The sequence below is a fragment of the Pongo abelii genome, chromosome 7, assembly GCF_028885655.2.
Source record: "Pongo abelii isolate AG06213 chromosome 7, NHGRI_mPonAbe1-v2.0_pri, whole genome shotgun sequence".
In the NCBI taxonomy this organism is placed as follows: domain Eukaryota; kingdom Metazoa; phylum Chordata; class Mammalia; order Primates; family Hominidae; genus Pongo; species Pongo abelii.
The window spans coordinates 29,269,919-29,293,094 of NC_071992.2; the positions used below are offsets into that span (position 1 = coordinate 29,269,919).

Genomic DNA, 23,176 nt, shown 5'->3' on the forward strand with positions numbered 1-23,176 from the left:
CTCGGCTCCTATGACTTGCATTACATCCTGTACTGTCTCATCTTCCCCTCTAAAATTAGACAAGTCGAAAAAGCTTATCTTTACCTTTTTATTTATGGATCTCATACCTGGGATGCTAGCATCACTTTGAGACACCTATCACTTGTCACCTGTCAAGCAGTCATCACTTAGTTGTAAAACAGCACCACAAAGACCCATTAACATTCTATTTTATTTTATTATATCCTCCAATCATCCCCAAACTATTACTGGTGGTGGCCTAAGCTCCAGGCACTGCACTAATGTATTGGAGGACAGGGCGAGGCATCCGACATGACTCCCGTAGGTAGTATTGTCAAGAGTGTGACTGCTGATATCTGCTATAACCAATGCAGGATGATTCTAAAAGCCACACTTGTTTTGTGCAAGAAACGTATTGTTTCACATCTCCTGAGTGTGAGGAACAGAGTCAGAGAGATGTTCCTATTCTTACTGGTTGACCATTGAAATGCCGGGTGTATGATATCAGGGAGAGGATATGGAAAACACCTATTTTGTAAACCGAATAGAAGATTTGCAGGTCTAATAATTTTTAAAGTTGAATGCAGTTGTTTGTTATGATGAGCCATTTTAAAGTCAAGTTACAACTATTTCTCACCCAGAGAGAATTGGACACACTTCGAAAAATCAGGCCATAAGGCAGAATTTTCTAGGGCTGTGGCTCTTGCCTAAAAATGTCCCAGAGTGTGGGGCTACCTACAAATCACGGGCAATAATCCCTTGTCCTATTAACATCATTGATTAGGTCACCTGCCTATAGATGTACAGCATCTCCAGGAAAAAAAATTGTATCATTTCCTAGCTTAAAAAAGAGGTATGATGTATGCCTGAGATATGAGATTAGTGAAATGAATCCTCCGTGGAGTCATGTGTTTCCTGTGTTACCCTCTCTCTGCCCGGATTCCTTCATCTGTAAAATAGGAATGATAGTAGTAACATTATAGTAATGTTGTGTTACTATAAAACACATTATGTTACTATATAACATTTGTTATACTATATAACATATATGTGTTACTATATAACATATATATGCTACTATATAACATATGCTACTATATAACATATATATGCTACTATATAATATGTATGTTATGTTACTATTGTATAGTATTGCATAGTATACTATAGTATACTATTGTATAGTATTATATGGTATTGCATACTATACAATAGTAACATAACAAACCTTGCAGGGTTGTTACAAAGAATAAATGAGTTAATATATTTAAAGTACTTTAGAGCAATGACAGGGACCAAAGTATTCAATAATTATTTATTATATTTTACTTACTTTTTTCTCTTTACCCTTCTTTTGTTTATTTTGCAGGGTTGTTACAAAGAATAAATGAGTTAATATATTTAAAGTACTTTAGAGCAATGACAGGGACCAAAGTATTCAATAATTATTTATTTTATTTTACTTACTTTTTTCTCTTTACCCTTCTTTTGTTTATTTATTTTGAATAGACTTTATTTTTTAGAGAAGTTTTAGGTTCTCAGCAAAATTGAGCAGAAGGTACAGAGTTCCTATATACCCCCTTCCCCACACATGCACAGCCTCCCCCACTATCAACATTCTCCACCAGAATTCCCCACCAAAGTTGTGCATTTGTTACAGTTGATGAGCCTACATTGACACATCATTATTACCTAAAACCTGTAGTTTACATTAGGGTTCACTCTTGGTATTGTATGTTCTATGGGTTTGGCTAAATGAATAATGACCTATATCTACCATTATAGTATTACACAGAGTAGTTTTACTGCCCTAAAATTTGTCCATGCTCCACCTGTCCATCCCTCCTTCCCTCTAACCCTGGCAACAATTGATCATTTTATTGTTGCCATAGTTTTGCCTTTTCCAGAATCTCATATAGTTGGAATGATACCTAGTTAATTTTACTCATTTATTGGAGGTACTTTATAAATGCCAAATGTTTGATCTAAATCGTGCCTCTAAATTAAAGTTTGGAATTCAGGGCCTCTATGCTAGAAATCAGTACCTGCCCAGTTGGAGGAACCAAATAACTTCTCCCCCTTGATCTGAGACACCTAGGACCATTGTCCACCCCCAGCAGAGCCCTAAAACAACAGCAACAACAACTACAACAAAACAGAGTGAATATGTAACCCCAGATTAGTTAAGTAACTGATAATAAATAAAGATTAGAGAAACAACACAGAGCTTGCTTTGTTTCAAAAGGCATCTTGGCTTGTAGTTAATTTCTATTGATGTTTAGAAGAAAAAAGTAACCAACTGGATTTGGTTTAGTTATTTCCTTATTTTCTGCTGTCCTTACCTGGGTATCAGTCATAGGCCTGTATCTGATTATAGACTCCACCGCTGTCCACCTGGTGTTAGCTACTCAAAATTGCAGGCTTGAGCTGGAAGGACCAGTCAGGCACTAGAGGGCACTCAAGGTAGGCACAGCCTCACTCAGTGATGGTGGTCCAGGCATATTTGGGAGACGTGGGTGCCCCTGGAGAGCAGCTGAGATGGGACTCAACACAGAGAATTGGGAAGCTACCTTGCTAGGGAGAGCAGCGTCTCCCTTGAGTGATGGTTACTAGTTCTCCCAGACATTCCCAAGATGTTCAGTTGCTCCAAATGTTAGAAACACCCCGATTGTGGCACACCTGAGTGATTGGACAGTTTTGTCAATGGTGACTATATAAATGATCTTCGATGCCTGAGAGAAGGGCCATTTGGGACACAGGGAGTGGGCTAAGCAAGCTGGATTCAGGAGATTGGGGTGACCTTGATGTGCTAGCTGAGCTTCCTTTACCCTAATAAAACATTTTTCCATTCACTACCACCTTGATCATGCTAAAATGCTCTTTTTTTATGTGACTTAATTGTTCAGTGTTAATTTCAAAATGTGTTTACCCTTTCATTTAGCTAACCCTGTTTTTAAAATTTAATATTTAAATATCCCAGTCTTCCAAATTCTTTCTTCACAAGTCTCGAAGTTCATTTATTCATTCGACAACAGATCATAAGCCTGGAGTGGCTTTAGGAGACCACTCTTCTTCGTGGCTGGGAAGCAGATCTCACCCCATGGGTGGGTGATGCATCCCTCCTGCTTGGCACAGTCTTCTCATTTCCCTTTTCAGCGCAGTAAACTCTTCTATCTTCTGGCACCTTTAGAAAATGTACTGAGCCTGTGTTACCTGCTTGTCCTCTACATACATAGGAAACCTCAGCGTGAGCCTATGAGGTGTCAATTACAAGCAGTGTGACCATCTGCTCTTCCCATCAAGCCAGCCTAAGGGTCTCTTCATCTTGAAGCCTTTTCTGCCCCATCCTGACCCCCTCCAGCCTCCTTTGCAAAACCACCGTACTTGCACACAGGTCTGTGAGGCAATGACATGTCCCTGCGCACCAGATTGTGAAAATCTGTCAAATCCGTAGAGCAAGAATGGGTGCTGCCTTTGCCTGGCACATAAGAGCTCAATACACAGTTGAATAAATGGATAACTGAAAGAACTGAAATCTTCTTCCTCAGTGGACCTTTGCCAACATTTATTCTGTTAGAATTAAATAGTTGTGTACAGCAAGCCAATGTGTTCAGTTACCTAGGTGTATATTTTATGGCTCACTCAACCCAGGGGAACTGTAGATGACCAAGCTGCCTATAATCACCCTGAGGCTTCTTATTAATGTGGAGGTTGAGCAGGTAACACTGGCTTGAAATGTTTTCTGAAGCTGCCGTGGTCAATCGCATGGAATTTTGGGATCTTAACTGCAGGTACTCTTCAGGTGGGAGGAGGAAGAGGAGGAGGAGCTTCCATCCAGGGGAGAATCCTGGGTAGGCTTCTCATGTCCTATACCTCAGAGGCCCCCAACCTTTTGGGCACCAGGGACCAGTTTCGTGGAAGACAATTTTTCCATGGACCCTGGTTGGGGTGGGGGATGGTTTCAGGATGATTCAAGCACATTACATTTATTGTGTACTTTATTTCTATTATTATTACATTGTAATATATAATAAAATAAATATACAACTCACCATAATGTAGAATCAGTGGGAGCCCTAAGCTTGTTTTTCTGCAACTAGACAGTCCATCTGGATGTGATAGGAGACAGTGACTGATATCAAGCATTAGATTCTCATAAGGAACGTGAAACCTAGATCCCTCACATACATGGTTCACACTCCTATGAGAATCTAATGCCACCACTGATCTGACAGGAGATGGAGCTCAGACAATATAGAAAGTGATGGGAGACAGCTGTAAATACAGATGAAACTTCAGTCACTCACCCACTGCTCACATCCTGCTCTGTGGCCAGCTTCCTAACAGGCCAGTACCGGTCCATGGTCCAGGGGTTAGGGACCTTTGCTATACCTGAATGTCATTCCTATCTGCCAGTCTTCTGGTTTCCAATTCCACACATCTGTCCTTAGCAAGAACATCCCATCTCAGGCACCATTGCTTACCTCCCTCTGTCAGACACTCAGTACAGAGAAGTAAAGGTAGGGAAGAACCCATCTTCTTAGTGTTCTAAGTTCTCTTCTTGGATCAAATTCCCAGGGTTTTCTAGCCTCACTACTAGTGACATTTGGGGCTGGATACTTCTTTGTTAGGGGGGATTGGGGGTGGGCTTCCTGTACATTGAAGGATGTTTAGCAGTATCCCTAGTCTCTACCCACTTGATGCTGGTAGCACCACCAACCACCTACTCCAACTAGGTGTGATAACCAAAACTATCTCCGGACATTGCCCAGTGTTTCAGGCTGGGGCACAGAGTGCAAAATTGGGATCATATTTCTTAAGAGGTAATTACTTATTTTGCTTGATAATATATTCAAAGACACCATTTATTAAAAATTATTAAGGATATAGCGTTTTACGTTTTACATTTTTATTGGATATTTCCTCTATGATTTCATGCCTTGAGTGTCTTCTTTTTAATTTTTTTGAGACGGAGTTTCACTCTTGTCACCCATGCTGGAGTGTAATGGTGCAATCTCGGCTCACTGCAACCTCTGCCTCCCGGGTTCAAGTGATTCTCCTGCCTCAGCCTCCCAAGTAGCTGGGACTACAGGTGTGCGCCACCACGCCTGGCTAATTTTTGTGTTTTTAGTAGAGACAGGGTTTCACCATGTTGGCCAGGATGGTCTCAATCTCTTGACCTTGTGATTTTCCCACCTCGACCTCCCTAAGTGCTGGGATTACAGTCATGAGCCACCACACTGCCTAACCTTCCTATTTTCTAAACACAGAGAACTGTCTAAAAGTCATTGCTTTTGAATCATAAGTTACTTCCCTCACTCTGCTTATATTATTAGTTGCACAAAACTTTTACCAGATATTTATAAGGATGCCTGAATTAAAGGAACACTGAATGACTTTAATATAAGATCAGGAGTAGGATAATGGCTGCCACAGTCAATGAAATTACTAGACACAGTGACCCAGACAGGGGAAGGAGGCTGGCACATGTGAGGACATTAGCTATTTGGTCTCAGCTTAAGCCACAATTGCATAAAAGTATTTATCAAGGCATACATTTTTAGGGGAAATGAGACTTAAAGAATATGAGTAAAATATTAATAGCTGCCTCCTCTGGTAAGACTATGAATAATTTTATTTTCTTCTGTAAATCCTAAAGTTTGTATATGTACAGTGGTACATTTAACAAGTATCTAAATGAACACACAAACATACACACATATAATATCTCAGAGATAGCAAATAAGTGAAAAGGAAATCACAAGAGCCTCCCAGGACCTGCAGGTGAAGGTCAGTGTTCCTAGGCTCATCATTCAAGCATTGGCTGCCTTGGGCCTTTGTTCTTAGAGGCCACAGATGGAGCCACCATCTTCCTCCTCAGCCCAGTATCTGCCCATTCCTAGAGTGAGTTTCCTAGGATGCAAGGCTGGAGTCTTTTCTTGGAATGACATTTGTGGAGTTTCCTTTTCCTCACAGGTCAAAATACTAAATTTTATGACTCTCCTAACTTCCTTTCTCCTGATGATACCCACGTATGGCAGGGGAAGGGGGCTTCTAGTGGCATGAGGTGCCCTGGTCCTGGCTGCCTCATTCTCCAGCCTTCAGCCTCCCTCTCCACCACCTATTTCTCCAGGCGGTTCTTCAAGGATATGCCCCACAATGCACTTGACAAGAAGTCCAACTTCGAGCTCCTAGAGTAAGTTCTGGGATCACCCAACTCCCCTCCCTTCCTGTCCTTCCATGTGTACTTTTCCTCCTCACCCTCTCCTCCACCCATCGCCAGACCAGAGCCACACAGAGCCCGTCCCCAGGTCCTAAAGCCCTCTCACCTCTTCCTGATTGGCCCTCAGTCCTGGGGTGGGGGTGAGAGGGGGTCACATGCTGCCTTTTTCTTCCTTCTTGCAGAAAGGAAGTGGGGCTGGACTTGTTTTTCCCAAAGCAGATGCAGGAGAACTTAAAGGTGAGGAAACCAATGGGCGAGGACCTCTTCGTGCTGATTCCCAAGACTAGAGTGTAAGGGATGAGGCTGGGGCTGGGAATACTCAGAGAAGCCAGAGCATCTGCACAGCCTTGGGCATTTGGACACAGGACCACTAAATGCACCCAGGGATCCTCTCTGGGGCTGGGGATCCAACTGTGACATGCCTGGGCTCTGGCTCCACATCGAGGCCTTATCAGCTCTGTGGCCCCAGTACTGGGAAGCTACCCCTTGCCCCCTCCACCTCCTTCATAGGGTTATGGGGAGTCTCCCTTGAGACAATGGGTATGTGTTTTAGGTCATAGATCACAGCTGCTTTTGGGGCAAAGGCCCTGGGGATCATTTTTGAGCAGCGGGCAGTCTCTCAGCGAGACGCTAAGGGAAGGAGTGAGACCTGGGAGGAGCAGGCATTGCTTACACTGCCCATCCCCTCCCCCAGCCCAAACAGTTCCGGAAGATGATCCAGCAGACCTTCCAGCAGTACGCCTCGCTCAGGGAGGAGGAGTGCGTCATGAAGTTCTTCAACACTCTCGCGGGCTTCGCCAACATCGACCAGGAGACCTACCGCTGCGAACTCATTGTAATGGCGGGCTCTCTTGATCCTCCCCCTGACCTGGATTCCAGGCATCTCGGGAAAGGGGGCCAGGAGGGGGCAGGGAGAGGCTGCAATCGCTGCAGATTCTCAGGCAGCAGGGCCTCACTGACCTGCCGTCGGTGGAAGTCACAAGCATCCCCTTGCCTGAAGCAGGCACTGAAATGTTGGCCTCCAGCTCTGGGAGGTGGGCAGGACAGGCAAGGTGTCAGGAGGGGAAAATCCATATGGCCAGGGTTTCGGTGAGAAGGAGCTGGAGACCCAGGAAACAGTGGCTTGTGTCTAGCTTAGGGAGCTTTTCTTCAAGTTTCTGAAGAATGGGGAGGACAGCTCTGGGACAACAGTCCACTCTCCTTTTATTCCAGCAAGGATGGAACATTACTGTGGACCTGGTCATTGGCCCTAAAGGGATCCGCCAGCTGACTAGTCAGGACGCAAAGGTAGAGAGACCGGGGGCAGCCCCACCCAGCCCCAGGCGGGGAGGTCTTCCCCTCTCTGCTGCCTCCCGCCCTGTCTGCCCCTTCAGTTCTTCTTGCCCCTGTTGCTGAGAGCAGAGTTCTTCTAAGGCCATGCCCTGGCGTGAGCAGCAGTGGAGAGCATTTAGAGATGGCAGCATGGGGCAGATGGCCCTTTACATCCCTGTGACTGTCATCTGAACAGAGGTGGTGGGAGAAGGAGACAAGGCCTCTATGATTACTCGCAGAGCTCAGCAGTGTTGCTCTTTCAGTGACAAGATAAGGCATGATTCCCTTGGAAGTCAGGGGACCTGGGTCCAGTCCTGGCTCCACTGCCAGCTTGGCACATGATGTTGAGCAAGTCCTGGCTTTTCTCTAGACCTCATTTTCTCCTTGGCATAGGGAGGGGCTTGGTTTACATCAAGCTTGTGGTCCCAGGATGGCTTTGAAAGCAGCCCACCACAAATTCATAAACTTTCTTAAAACATGTTGAGATTTTTTGCACGATTTTTTTTTTACCCTCATCAAGCAGTGTTAGTGTATTTTATGTGTGGCCCAAGACAATTCTTCTTCCAATGTGGCCCAGGGAAGCCAAAAGATTGGACACCCCTGAACTAGAGGATCCTTCTAGCCTTAATAGTCTTTGATTCTCTCTTCATCTCCCAGAGAAACTCCCAGTTCCTTCTCACCCCAGCTCCCCAATACTGACCAATCTGCATGGCCCAGTCCTGGTAGTGGGATGGTCTGAAGCTCCCCCTTCTTTTCCCACAGCCCACCTGCCTGGCCGAGTTCAAGCAGATCAGGTCCATCAGGTGCCTCCCACTGGAGGAGGGCCAGGCAGTACTTCAGCTGGGCATTGAAGGTGCCCCCCAGGTGAGTGTCTCTGGGCACCTGGCAGCTCTGCAGGGGGTATAATGGCAGATTGGGAGCTCTTGCTCAGACCAAAAGTCTGTGACACGCAGGAGGCCAGGAGCTTCCTGGCTTTGGGGATCATGTTAAGAAAACTGCACCAAGTTCTTAGACAAAAGGTACCAGGATGATGATAAATTGTAGGAAAATTTGGGAAACAATTTTTTTAATGTCAGGAAAGAAATTGGGAAGGTTTTCAGGTAGTGGAATGTTCAAGGTGACCAGAAATCAGGTATAAATCACAGGCCTAAGTTATACCAAGAGAACAATGATGCGGACATCAAGACCTCAAAAACATGGGGGTTTTTTGTTTTGCTTTTTGTTTGTTTGTTTGTTTGTTTTTGCGGTAAAACACCCAGAGAGACCTCAGGCTGCAGAGCGTTCATCTCTCTCTCCTTTCACCCATCTGTGCCCTGCCCCATTGCCTCCCCTTCCTCTTTCTTTCTTTCTTTCTTTTTTTTAGACAAAGTCTCACTCTGTCACCCAGGCTACAGTGCAGTGGTGCAATCTCAGCTCACTGTAACCTCCACCTCCAGAGTTCAAGAGATTCTCCTGCCTCAGCCTCCTGAGGAGCTGGGACCACAGGTGCATGCCACAAGGCCCGACTAATATTTGTACTTTTAGTAGACACAGGGTTTCGCCATGTTGGCCAGGCTGGTCTCAAACTCCTGACCTCAGGTGATCTGCCTGCCTCAGCCTCCTAAAGTGCTGGGATTATAGGCATGAGCCACTGCGCCCAGCCCCCTCTTCCATTTTCTCAGTTTCTGCTTCTATTTATTGAGCACCTGCTAGGTACCAGGCATCATGCTGTGTGCTCAGAGGCCAAAATAAGTGAGGCCTGGGCGTACAGGTGAAAGGGGTGACAGAGTGCAGTCTGGACTCCAGGGCAGGGCCCCAGGAGAGGTGCAGACAGCATTGGCATCCAGGCAAGGGTTGTGGCAGGGGTCCTGCCGTCTCTTCTCCAGCCCTGGGGGTGGTCTCTAGCCAAGGCTCTGGGGTCTCACCCTTGGCTGGTCTCTGCTCCTCAGGCCTTGTCCATCAAAACCTCGTCCCTAGCAGAGGCTGAGAACATGGCTGACCTCATAGACGGCTACTGCCGGCTGCAGGGGGAACACCAAGGCTCTCTCATCATCCATCCTAGGAAAGGTGGGTTCTATTTAAAGGTAAAGTGGCTGGACCATGGGTGGCAGCACACCCAAGTCCCCAGAGGCGGAGTGGCAGAAGCTAAACCACTGATGGATAAGTGAATGAGGAGGCTTCCTCCACAGCCCAGCGGGAAGCTTCCAATGGGCCCATCTTAGGCTTTAAGCCCTGGCCGGTCCACCTACCCACAGCCCTGCTAATCAAGACCCACATAGAGGCAGCTTCTGGAGGAGAGGTGTTTTAGCCCCAGCAAGCTCAAAGCCATTGCTAGAAGAAGGCTGGTCCCGCCTGTGTGTGTCTCCGTCTTGGGTCAGATTCAGGAAGCAGGGGTCACAGCTGGAGCACGTGAAATCTGGCCTGAGGCAACCTCCAAGGAGGATTCCAGTTCTGGCCCAAGGCCTCCCTAGCTCCCAGGCTAGGAGAGAATGGAATTAGGGGCTGGGGTGGGAGGAGAGTCCCTTGTAGGAATAGTGAGGAGGTCAGTCACCCACCCAGGCCCCTGTGTCCCCAGCTCCAACCTCCTCCTTCTTCCTCTCTTCCTAGATGGTGAGAAGCGGAACAGCCTGCCCCAGATCCCCATGCTGTGAGTACAATGTGGTGCAGAGGACAGGGCCCTGAGCTCAGCCTGTGCTGCTGAGAGGAAGAAGAATAAACCAGGAGTCCCCACCTCCATAGTTTCTGGCTTTCAGGCCCAGGAGAACCCTGGAAAAAGGATGATCTTTCCCTCCCAGTAAATACCTGCAGGAATATTCCTATGCCTTCATGCCACCTGGTGTTATCCTGGGGGGTCGCTGCTGTCCCCCAACTCCAGCCCCCAGCAGCCTGGGCTGTGCTCCCAGGTCATTGCTAATCTGGACAGACTACTTCTCCACAGGGGGCAGGAGGAGAGGGCGGGCTAAGGCTGCCCAGGGGAACATTACCAGGCTCTGAGCTCACCTGGCTTCTGCTCTCTCACCTCCTACAGAAACCTGGAGGCCCGGCGGTCCCACCTCTCAGAGAGCTGCAGCATAGGTGAGCTGCCTGCTGCATCCTCTACCTGCTCCAGTTGCCTCCTGTCTGCTTGCTCCGCACTGCTTGCTCTCATGACATTGCCGAGGGTTTCCTCCAAGTTACCGAAAAACAATCCTCCCCCATAACTTCTCATTGATGGCTTTAAAATATCATGAATTGTGGCTGGGTGCAGTGGCTCACGCCTGTAATCCCAGCACTTTGGGAGGCCAAGGTGGGTGGATCATGAGGTCAAGAAATCAAGACCATCCTGACCAACATGTTGACACCCCATCTGTACTAAAAATACAAAAATTAGATGGACATGGTGGCATGTGCCTGTAGTCCCAGCTACTTGGGAGGCTGAGGCAGGAAAATAGCTTGAACCCGGGAGGCAGATGTTGCACTGAGCTGAGATCGCACCACTGCACTCCAGCCTGTCGATCCAGCAAGACTCTATCTCAAAAAAAAATCATGAATAGTAACCACTAGTGTGTACTGAGTACTTAGTACATGGCTTAGGCAGCTTGGGCTGCCATAACAAAATACCATAGACTGGGTAGCTTAGAACCAGATACTGTATTGCTCACAGTTCTAGAGGCTGGAAGTCCAAGATCAAGGTGCTGGCTGAGTCTGCATCTGGTGAGGGCTTTCATCCTCATTTGCAGATAGCTGTCCTTTCACTGTGGGCTCATGTGATGAAGAGAGAGTTCTGGCCTCTCTTCTTCTGTGTATATGGGCACAGATCACATTATGGGGGCTCCACACTCAGGACTGCACCACCTCCCAAAGGCCCCACCTCCTAATCCCATCGCATTGGGAGTTAGGGCTTCAACAAACGAATTTGGGAAGTACACAAACATCCAGTCCTTAATGGTATTAAACATGCAACAGGTATTATTTGATTCAATCTTTATAGCATCCCCCAGTATTCATTTCATAGAAGGGAAAACTGAGATTAAGGGAGATTAACCAACTTGCCCTAAACAATGCAAGTTGGGAAGCAGAGAGCAGGGAGTTCAGCCAAGGTGCCCTGGGCTCTGTGGCCACTCTAAAATCTGGGCTGGGAGCCTGGGACATGCCTGGCCTCTCCTCCTACCCGCTTGGGCTCCACTGGCCTCCAGTGGGGAGCCCCACACCTGATTCCTGGCGGTGCCCACCAAGGGCATCTTGTCCACGGCTGAGCCTCTTCCTGTTGTTCCAGAGTCAGACATCTACGCAGAGATTCCTGATGAAACCCTGCGAAGGACTGGAGGTAGGTTCTCGACCCCACCACAGCGACCGCAGTCAAGGCCCTGTGAAATGACGTGGCAAGGACTCTGGTGACGCCACAGGGAACACTGTTTTCCTCCTTTATTCCTCCCTTTGTGCTAGACTTAGACAGTGGCAAACCTGAGATGCCTTGGATTTGAAAGCTGAGATTTTTTTTTCTCTCCCTATACTGATTGACCTTTTGTGTGCCCATGGAGCTGTGCGGGGATTCTAGTAACGTGGACCTGGGACCCAGCCTTCAGAGGGAGCAGGGTGATAGCTCTTCCCTGGGTCTGAGACAGTGGAACATTCTAGACCCCCATTTCCCCAGCCCAGCCCCTGGATCTTGGCTGAGGTGTTATAGATATGGTGACGCCTGGCTTTAGAGCCTGCAGACACTCAGGTTCCCTACTGGATACCACTGATCTCTGTGATCTGCGACTGTTTTCTCTGTCTGTGCAGGTCCACAGTATGGCATTGCCCGTGAAGATGTGGTCCTGAATCGTATTCTTGGGGAAGGCTTTTTTGGGGAGGTCTATGAAGGTCTCTACACAAATCACGTGAGTTCCAGGATCTTCCCTTACACTCCTCTTCCACGTGTCTGTAGGGTGAGACAGGGCTCGTATCTGAGCAGGTTGGAGTTGGCACAGCCTTCATCCACTTGGGGCCCCTTGTCCCTAAGGGCCCCTTGTCCACTGGGCATGGTGGTATTTATTAAATACTCAAAGAGTGGTGGAGACAAGAGTCATTTCCAAGAAGAGTAGCAAAATACCAGGGGTGGAGATATAGGCAGAACCTGGAGAAGGGTCAGTATTCTTGGTGGGAGAATACAAAGGGGGACGGGGGATAAAGACAGTTCTGAGAAAAGGTGAGGCAGGATCTGGAGTTAGTGTCAAGGCCAGTGATGGGGCAGGGCAAGGCTGACCGCTGTGCTCATGCTTCTAGCAGGCCCAGGGGAAAAAAGAAAGAGGCAGTAAGAATGAAAAATCCAATGAGAGAGAGAGAAAGGCCCCGCCCCCCCAGGCATGATAATGGCCTACAGGTGCTTCTGGCTTTGGGCAGGTCACACGGCCCCTCAGTCTCAGTGTCCTCATCTGGATGGCCAGGGGCTTGACTCATTTGACCACTACAGCCCTTTTCAGTTCTAACAGACCCTGATCAAGAAGAAGGGGAGTGGAGAAGGAGAGGAGAGGAAGACAGAGGGGAGAAGAAGAGAGACATAGGAGAAAGGGGCCTTTCCTGGCAGCGGAGTCTGCAGGAGGCCGTGGGGAGGCCAGGAGGGAACATTCTGCTGAGCGCTGGGCTGGACCAAGGGGTCCTGAACACACTCTTGTTACAGAAAGGGGAGAAAATCAATGTAGCTGTCAAGACCTGCAAGAAAGACTGCACTCTGGACAACAAGGAGAAGTTCATGAGCGAGGCAGGTAGGGACCCCTGAGACCAACCAGGCCTCCAAGATGGGAGGGGCTTGGGCCTGGGAAGAGAGGGGTGAACAGTGCAGGGACCCATGTTGGAGAAGGGTTCCCCGTCCTCCCAGCTAGAAGAGCAAGGGCCTTTTCTGAATTGGACCTTTGAGCCGCTCCACCTGTCCCTCTTGCCCCACCGCACTGCAGTGATCATGAAGAACCTCGACCACCCGCACATCGTGAAGCTGATTGGCATCATTGAAGAGGAGCCCACCTGGATCATCATGGAATTGTATCCCTACGGGGAGGTGAGCTGGAGGACCCTGCGATGACAACTGGGCTGCAGCATGGGGGGCATTCAGAGCACAGCCCATTCCTCCCAGCTTCCTGGCTTCTGTGTTCCACTGAAATAAGCCAGAGGCCTTGTTTGTCAAGGAAATTGCTGGAACATTTTGCCAGCTTTGGGTTTGTCTCCCACTGCCCCCAGGGAAGGGTCAGGGGTTGCCAGCACCCTGGTCCCCTGGCTCCGTACTGGGACCAACCAGGGGTCTTGATGGCACCTCCCCATTCCCGTAGCTGGGCCACTACCTGGAGCGGAACAAGAACTCCCTGAAGGTGCTCACCCTCGTGCTGTACTCACTGCAGATATGCAAAGCCATGGCCTACCTGGAGAGCATCAACTGCGTGCACAGGTAGGGGTGGAGGGAGCGGCCAGTGGTATGGAAGCCAGGCCTTCACCAGATCCTCAAGGCATCTGGGTAGAAGCAGGGCTTGTGGGTGACACAGAGCAGTGTTGGAATCCCAGCATTGGCCCAGCAGCTTAGAGCACTTGAGCAACCTCTCTGACCCTGTGTCCTCATCTGTAAAGTTGCAGGCACTGTATGTACCTCATGGGGTTGTTACGAGTAACTCTGAAGTCCAAGGTGTCTTTCTATATCTCAAGACTTTCTAGCCCCTCCCCTGTGAGTGCCAGGAAATGGCCCCCAAACTTGCTCAGAGCTTGCTCACCTCCAGCTCACTAGCTTGGTGGCACATGGCCCAGGAAGAAGGGACTGGGCTGGAGCAGGGCCAGGAAGATCCTGGGGTCCTAGCCCAGACATCACGCTGGTAGCCAACACCCCTGGGCTGCCGAGTCCAAGCCTCCCTGTGACTGTGGAGTTGGCCCCTGCTCTACCTGGCTTTGTTCCCATTCCCTGCCATGAGAACCTGACCCCCAAGGGAGTCAGTGGTTGGGCATTACCCACCATTGACATTGGATCTGTGGCCTTGTGCCTGATTCTATGGAAAGCCACATCAGGGGATAAAACCCTGCATTCATTCATTCATTCATTCATTCATCCAACAAGTACTATGGAACACCTCTCAGTGCCAGGCAGTGACCTAGGCTCTGGGACAAAGTTGTGACGAAAACAAGCAAAACTCTTTTTCCTCATGAAGCTTACTTTCTAGCATGAGGGTCAAACTGGAGACATCAATTGTCAGGACAAAAGTGGTGGGAGGATAGATTTGTTTCTTTTGTTTGTTTATTTGAAGTGGCCATGCTTTTAAGTCATCATTTCAGCTATAAAAACAAACACTAGAGTGGAGCCTGCCTGTGAGAAGCAAGCAGGCAAACTAGTTTGGGGTTGGGAGTGATGGCAAGAACACAGGGTAGACTGAGTCAGCAGTGCATCTCCTGGGAGGAATGAGAGCTCAGCTCTGGAGTGGCCTCCCTGGGCGACACTCTTTTCCACTGGTGAGCTGCTGGGCAAATTCCTTCAGCTCCCTGGGTCCGGTCTCCTCCCCTGCACCAGGGGGGTCTGAGGGTCTCTATGTCATGACTCAGGGTGTGTGAAGCTCTCGTGCGATCCTGGTAACCTAAGTGCCCCATCAGAGTTAGCTGTGCTGCCGCTGCCACTCCTGCTATACCAAAGACCTAACCAGTCCTGTGGAAATGCAGATGAGAGAGAATACCTGTGTTCAGGGAAGTGGTTGGAGTTTATCCTTGAAGAATCACCAGGTGACAGCCTCCCTGGCATGGGGGACAGTGTAGGCAACAGCACAGAAGTGGAGTGTAGCAGATGCCAGGAATCCGAGCCAGGCTTCAAGCTGGAGATGCATGAAGGGGTGATGGGAGACAGAGCCCAACAGCAAGAGGGGAGGAGATGGCAAAGCACCTGTACGTGTTGGGGTGCAGAGGGGCCAGCTGGGCTCCCACCTGAGCTGTGCTATAGCAAGACCACTCGGTGGGGGCAGTGACCCACAGAAGCTGCCTGATTCTGCTGTGGAGGCCGAGTCCCTGGCTTAGACTCTTGGTCTTTTTTTCCATCTGTCTGTCCATCTCTCTGTTCCTGCTCCCATGGGGGTGGGCAGTGCCTCATCCTGGTCTTGATGCCCTTCTTCCAGGGACATTGCTGTCCGGAACATCCTGGTGGCCTCCCCTGAGTGTGTGAAGCTGGGGGACTTTGGTCTTTCCCGGTACATTGAGGACGAGGACTATTACAAAGGTGAGGGGGCTTCCCAGCCTCTGCATTGGCATTGGAGGGGTAGCTGAAGCCAAAAATTCCAGAAGAAGGAAGTCTACAGCTGGACAGCCCAGGCTAAGGGTCTTCAGAAAGTAGGATGTATTTCTGGATAATTCTGATCTTTCTTCCCTAAAAATCAACCTCTTTGCCCACCCAAAGCCTCTGTGACTCGTCTCCCCATCAAATGGATGTCCCCAGAGTCCATTAACTTCCGACGCTTCACGACAGCCAGTGACGTCTGGATGTTCGGTGAGTGCTGATTTGGGAGGGCATGAAAAAGGGTTCAGATTCTCATCTCTGAATCAGGCTAAGGGGGTGGGTGCAGGGAGCAGGTGTCTGACCTCCACCCTCCATTCCCAGGGTTGTATTTTGCTGTGGCCACTGAGAAGTCTCAGAGGTGGGGAGGCCAGTAGGGGTAGGAAGGGGAGTGACCCAGGCTAAGGACTGGCCTGGGCTGTGCAGGCTCATCTTCCTGGAAGAGGCTCTTGTGACAGGTGTGCTCCACCTACCAGCCCCAGAAACTAAGACGAAACTCTGTGACTTATTCTGAGAGAGGTACAGGAAGGAGAGAGAGCAAAGGCAGGTGTAGAGAGACAGCCCCTTACGGAACACCTCCTGCAGACCATCTCACTTAGTGCTCCCACAGTCAACCCTGTAGAATATTATTATTACTCTCATTTTCCTGTTAAGAAAACTGAGGCTCAGATGAGTCAGGAGCCTGCCCTCAATCACACAGGCACCAAGTGTTGGTGCGAGGCTTCCAATTCTAGCTTTACTAAGGAGTGGCTCCCCTCCCTCCTAAGAGAAGACACTTGTGGTCCCAATGACATGCCATGACTGCCACCTCTTGATCCTGCAGCACCCTGACAGGGGTCTAGGGAGCAAGGCCTTAGGTCACTTACTGCAGATGTAGGTCATTTGTCCCTCGGGCAGACCACCGTAGTAGGCAGGACCCCAGGGTGCTGGAGGGGGAGGAAGGACCACAGGAGCTGCTCCTGGCCGAGACTGAGTGCTAATGGCGATGGTGTTTCTGGGTGGGAGGGACTGGTCTCCCCTACCCAGGGCCTGATGCTCCCTTCCACCCCAGCTGTGTGCATGTGGGAGATCCTGAGCTTTGGGAAGCAGCCCTTCTTCTGGCTGGAGAACAAGGATGTCATCGGGGTGCTGGAGAAAGGGGACCGGCTGCCCAAGCCTGACCTCTGTCCACCGGTCCTTTATACCCTCATGACCCGCTGCTGGGACTACGACCCCAGTGACCGGCCCCGCTTCACCGAGCTGGTGTGCAGCCTCAGGTGAGCGTGGAGTGTGGGCTGTGGGCTGGGGCCCCACCCGGCTGCACCGGGGAGCAAGACCAGCACACAGAGAGGTTTGCACCACATCTCCCTAAACAAGACGGGCCAGGGTCAAGGACGGGAGGCTGAAGCCAGGTTCACTGTCAGATATGAGCTCAGACATAAGGCAGCCCTGGGGAAGCCTGACTCATCTGGGCATCTGTCAACACAGAGCACAGAGCCTTGTTCAAAGGATGTGCTCAGAAAATATTTTCTAGGTTAGACTCAAAAGCCTGAGCCAGACTCTCATCAAAGTGCCTATGATCTTTGTGATGTTGAGGCATCCTACCTGCTTTCCTCTCACCTTGTCTCTCGACTTTGATCTTTCCTCCCAGATAGCAAGGAAGGGAGTGATCTTTGACCTGTTATCAAGACTATGACCCAGGGGCCACCTCTCCCTTCTGAATGGGGGATAAGGGACCTGAGGGCCCGTCGGTGCCCAGGAGCCATGATTCCCTAGGTCTGGGGATGTCACTGGGGAAGAAGGTCATCTGTTTCAGAGGTTCAGGGTCCTCCAGTTTTCTTGGTGGCAAGCCTGCCATTAGCCCTCCTGTGGGATATCTGACTTCTTTTGGTTTCCTCTGGGGTGGGAGTCAGTAAGCATTTTCTATGAAGGGCCAAATAGTAAATATTTGGGGCTTTGCTGTTTATGCAAGTCTCTGCCAAAACTGCTAACTCTCTTAGCTCAAAAACAGCCATAGACAATACATCAATGAATGGGTGTAGCTGGGCTCCAGTGAAACACCATTTTGGATGCTGAAATTTGAATTTCAAATAATTTTCATGTGTCATGAAATATTTTTTGTCTTTTAATTTTTTTCAGTCATTGAAACAATGTGAAAACCATTCTTCATTTAGGGCCATACAAAAATAGATGAAAGGCCAGATTTGCCCTCTGGGCGCTTTTTTGCTGAACCCTATTTTAGGGAGTCTGGAACTTAATTGACTTGAAAAATATTTTTAATACTGTATTTTAATACTGATTTTAAATACTGTAGTCAACATGCCTTGTTTGAGTTTAGGGCAAGAAAACAGTCCCTGAAAACTGCCTGGTGGGGAGGCACCCCGGGGGATGCCAGCAATGCCCAGGCCAGGGGCACTGGGGGCGACCCTGCATGTTTTCTGTGGAGCAGGGCCTTCAGCATCATCTGCAAAACCTCTGGCTTAAAAGGCCTCTCTGTTCCTGTCTGTCCCTTCAGTGAGCCTCCCAGTTAATTCTAGACTCCTCTGTTGGTCCCTTGTATGGGAGGTTTGAGAAGCCAAAGGGCTGCAGGATAAAAGTATTTGAAGGGTGTAATTTGGGAGGGTAAAAGCCTTGGGGGGATGGAGCTGGGAGTCCTGATCACTCTGTGGCCTTGAGAGCCACAGGGAGCTGTGCAGGTGCCTCTCCTGGGCTGAGAGGTGTTTCCGTCATCTCCTGGGCTGAGAGGTGTTCCCATCAGAGGCATTGGCCAGACCTCCGCTGCAAGTGGAGGTGGGAACAGGTTTCTGGTGTGATCTGGAAAACACTGAAAGACTCAGAAGACCCCAGGTTGCTTCCTCAGACTACCACCTGACACTTCCTCCTTAGAGTTCAGAAGGGATTTGATCAGTGTTTCCTAACCGTTCCAGGGAGGAAAGGCCCTTTTAATGTCAAACTTTGAGTGTCTCTGTGTAACAATAGTTATATTTTTAAAATCTTTTGCTGAACAAAATGTAGTGGGCTATATAATGCATTTTGATTATACATAATTAAATATATACACACTTGAAAATATAATATTAAGTGTCACATTTCAGTAGTATATAATACTTGCTACCCATATGAACATGTGGATTCATGGGCAGTAATAATTCCAGAGTCCTCTGGGGTCTGTGATTCCAGGTTATGAGCACTGGATTGGGTAAGAAAGGTGAGAGGCGCGCACATGGCTAGCCTGAGAGTGAACCCACATGCCTCTTTAGCACACGCCAGGGATGCGCTGGGGGATGTTTCATGAGAAATAGGAGATGTTGATTCTAGGCCAGGGCCATGAAGTTGGCTGGGACTTTGGAAATCTACATAGGGGTTTGGTGCCAATCACAAGCCCAGGAGGGCAAAAGGCCTGAGGAGTGGGGCTGCAGTCAGGCTCCCGCTGCGTGTTTGGGCTGGGACTGGCTCACCAAGGATGCTTTTCCACCTTGGATCCATTCCTGTGATGCTCCCAACCTCAGTGTGGCCTCAGGGCCCATATCCAAGCCTGTCTCAGGGGGCTCTCCCCAGGCCACTCTGCAGTGGAGATCGAAACGGAAATGGGACCTAGCAGCCTTGCCCAGGCCTCTCTGGGCCTCCACGGAGTACAAAGAGGAGCCCCAAGGAGCATCTCACTTTGACCTTGTTTCTCTCCTTATCTGACCTGACTCCCTGCAGTGACGTTTATCAGATGGAGAAAGACATTGTCATGGAGCAAGAGAGGAATGCTCGCTACCGAACCCCCAAAATCTTGGAGCCCACAACCTTCCAGGAACCCCCACCCAAGGTAAGCCAAGCCATGGCCTCATAAGTCCTGTGCGTCAAAGCAAAGCCAGGTCCCTGTCTGATCCATGTCCCCCTTACTGCACAGGCAGGATGCCCCTACAGCCCTCTCTCAGTCCTTCACCCAGCATCCACCATCACTGTCAGCGTGTCACATCAGTTCCCTGGCAGGTGGACTTGGAGATAGCATCCACCTTGTGGGATAGCTGGGTCAAGAATCATTCCTCAAAGGTGTCCCCTGAGGGGCTGGGCTTCTCTTCTAGGTGTTTTCTTAGGAACAAATGAGATCCCCCTGAGGACACATGGATGGGAAGTATCCTGGGTCTTTTAGGTCCAGTCCCTACATCTATACACCCCATGGCCACCCTGAGCTCAGGAGCCAGGCAGGGCCCTGCTGCCATTAGGTGGGTGGGTCTGAGAGGCCATGCCTGTCTTAGTCAACTGGAGCTGCTGCAACAAAAGACCACAGACCAAGTGGCTTAAACAGTAGATGTATATCTCTCACAGTTCTGGAGGCTGGGAAGTCCAAGATCAAGGTGTTGGTGTCTTGTGAGGGCTCTCTGTCTGGCTTACAGACAACCACCTTCTCACTGTTTTTACCTGGCAGACACAGAGTGGTCTTTCTTTCTCTTCTTATAAGGGCACTAATCCCATCATGGGCTCCATCCTCATAACCTCATCTGACCCTAATTACCTCCAAAAACCTGCACTTCCTTAATGCTATCACATTGGGGGTTCAGGCTTCAACATGCAAATTGAAAAGGGGGACAAATATTCAGTCCATAACAATGTCTGATCCCATCAAAGGCCTTTTCTCACTTGTCCCTCTTGCCTGGCATGTCCCACCCCTCCCCACGGGCCTGGCTCAGTGTTCATCTCCTCCATGCAGCTTCTGTGAATGCCCAAGCCCCTGGTGAGCTCCTACCTCTGCATGCCTGTGGCTCTGGAGCTCTGACTTGGCGGGTGCTCCCACATATAGGGAGGCGACACATGCACCAATCATTAACCCTCCAATTAGCCATAGCCCCAGGAGGGCAGTGAGGTGGCTTCTTTGTACCTTCCACCACTCAGTAGATGATCATTGCTCAATAAATGGATGCAAAATGAGTTTCATGACAGCTTTGTCCCTCAACTTTCCTTCCTTTGGAACAAGCCTGAGGTGTCTTTGACCTGATGTTCCCCTTGGTGAGTTGTGTTCACTCAAGGAGAGGGACAGAGACTGACCCATCTGTGTTCTCTCTCCAGCCCAGCCGACCTAAGTACAGACCCCCTCCACAAACCAACCTCCTGGCTCCAAAACTACAGTTCCAGGTAAAGATAGAACCAGAGGACAGGAACTTCAGGTCTACCTCTCATCCAGGTCCTGAAACTACATTCTTGTGCCTTAGAGGAGCAGCAGTCACCCACTTGGGTGATGGAGATGGCCTTGGTTGACTCTTCTTTGGCACCCAGAACAGAATGCAGACTCAGATCACAAGAATTAAAATGCAGTTCTCCCAGGCTGTGCTCAGCTAAGACCTGCCTTAAGCCCCATCCCTCTGTCTACAGCATCTGCTTCTTTGTGTGCCTGCCTGCTGCTCTCTCCCCACATGTAAGGCCTCCCTGGCCTCCTTCCCGAAGGAATCCCAGGGAATATTTCCCAGCAAATGGAGTGGCTCCATGGGACTCCCCAAAGAGGCCCCATCCAGAACCTGGGTGGCCATTGAAGAGACAGCAGGGTTTTACCTGAGCTTTCTCCCAGCTCCATTATCCCCAACCATGACTCTTTCCCAGGCTGTGCGTCCCTGACCCTGAACATCTCTGTTCTATGTCTGTCTTGCCTCTAGGAGAGAGGGAGTCCAGTCTCCTCTTATTTCTTCTCTTGCATCCCCCAGCTCAGAGCCACTGCTCAAAAATTGATCCCCTCAACCACCAGAAATAATGTCCATTTAGTTGGTGCCCTTTATAGAAAGGCGGTGTCCCATGGTCCTATATCTGTTCTCAAGGAAATGCCTGAGTGCCAGAACAAGACCATCTAAGGACTAATAGATAAATCCTCTTCATGTGAAGAGAAAGCCTGATTCAGAAGATGGAAAAATCGTTCTGAAAAAAAAGAAATATACCCATATGCAATATTTAAAACAGGAAGTTAGGTGGAGTGGCACACACCTGTAGTCCCAGCTACTAAGGAGGGTGAGATGGGAGGATTCATTGAGCTCAGGAGTTTGAGACCAGCCTGGGCAATATAATGAGACCCCATCTCTAAAAACAAAGAGTAATACAATAAAATTGCAATATACTTATTTTTTAATTAAAAAAAAATTCAAGGCAGGCATGGTGGCATGCATCTGTAGTCCCAGCTATGTGGGAGGCTGAGGCAAGAGGATCGCTTGAGGCCAAGAGTTTAAGGCTGCAGTGAGCTGTGATCATACCACTGCATCCCAGCCTGGGCAACAGAGCAAGAGCCTGTCTGAATTTTTAAAAAATAATTCATACATATCTCTATAAATTGGTATGTTAACCACATCAGTCAGTTTGTAATGCAACTGAAACATAACTGTTTTCTGAAAAGTCCTGTAGGAAGAGCCCTGGTCTCAGTGGGTCAGTAACCAGCATGGACCCCACTGTGTGCAGAGCATCTTGGGGGAACGTTGGATGAATGAGAGGCTGTGCTGCTCCACCATCTCTCTCGGAGAAATGGAAGGCCCACGTCATGTTCTTTATTAACTCCTGGAGAGCAAGCCCCAACCCCTGTGGTGCTCATGCATGGTTTCTTTGTGCTCGTGTTTATAGCAGCGAATTGTCTACTTTCTCGCTTTGTCCCGTGCCTTGTGCTTCTTTGCTCTTCCTGAATAGGTTCCCGAGGGTCTGTGTGCCAGCTCTCCTACACTCACCAGCCCTATGGAGTATCCATCTCCCGTTAACTCACTGCACACCCCACCTCTCCACCGGCACAATGTCTTCAAACGCCACAGCATGCGGGTAAGAGGGCTCTGCATGCTGGTCCCTGCCCGGACTGAGGAGGCTGCTGGAGGGAGGTGGCTGGGGACACTGGAAACCCCACGTCCTCAGCTCAGGAGGGCCCTCCCTGCTCACATGCACCAGTCAGGCCACCGAGGTGGGACTCTGTGACTTCCTTCCCTTTGCAAACATATCAGAGGCTGGCGGCCACACCAGGCCCTGCTCTGGAGGACACCAGCTGGACCTAACCTGCCCTTGGCCATGCTGGTGCTATGGCTAGAGATGTACAAATCTCTCCCTCTCCTGAGCCCCAGGAGTAGGGGGATCCGTGGCAGCATGGAGGCTCCTAGGCAGGGCACAGCACAGCTTAGTGGTGCTGGAGAGTATCCTTCCTAACTGATAGCTTTGGGTGTGAAATCTCTCGTCAGCCAAAGGAAAGGCTTCCTTGTGGCTGCTCCCCCTTCTGCTTTTGTTCAGGCTGCTGCTGGGTGAGAAGGAGTTTAGGGCTAGTGGGAATACAGTCTCATTAACTGGCTAGAGCAGGGACCTAAGCCAGCTCCCTTGTCAGCTCTTTGTCACAGGGGATTGTTAACTGCTGGTGAAGCCCGGAGTGCTTCATGGCTGGCTTCTGATTGTCAGGTCTTGTGTGAAAAAGACACTTTTGTTTATAACCAGATGCCCACTGG

At 49.4% G+C, this 23,176-nt stretch overlaps 1 protein-coding gene across 12 annotated transcripts in view; it reads left to right on the plus strand.

Annotated features, from left to right (window-relative positions):
• Window positions 1–23,176, plus strand: part of PTK2B (protein tyrosine kinase 2 beta) — a 149,440-nt gene that overhangs the window by 113,463 nt on the left and 12,801 nt on the right. For 9 of the 12 annotated variants that reach the window (XM_063726355.1, XM_063726353.1, XM_063726354.1 and 6 more), the window contains 19 exon segments: window positions 6,134–6,196; window positions 6,406–6,460; window positions 6,918–7,058; window positions 7,436–7,510; window positions 8,297–8,398; window positions 9,463–9,580; window positions 10,121–10,160; window positions 10,542–10,588; window positions 11,769–11,819; window positions 12,278–12,375; window positions 13,155–13,239; window positions 13,429–13,529; window positions 13,798–13,913; window positions 15,607–15,707; window positions 15,885–15,974; window positions 16,813–17,017; window positions 19,446–19,554; window positions 20,796–20,861; window positions 22,386–22,511. In XM_063726355.1, coding sequence (XP_063582425.1) covers window positions 6,134–6,196; window positions 6,406–6,460; window positions 6,918–7,058; window positions 7,436–7,510; window positions 8,297–8,398; window positions 9,463–9,580; window positions 10,121–10,160; window positions 10,542–10,588; window positions 11,769–11,819; window positions 12,278–12,375; window positions 13,155–13,239; window positions 13,429–13,529; window positions 13,798–13,913; window positions 15,607–15,707; window positions 15,885–15,974; window positions 16,813–17,017; window positions 19,446–19,554; window positions 20,796–20,861; window positions 22,386–22,511 — 1,789 coding nt within the window. 12 annotated transcript variants of the gene reach the window in all.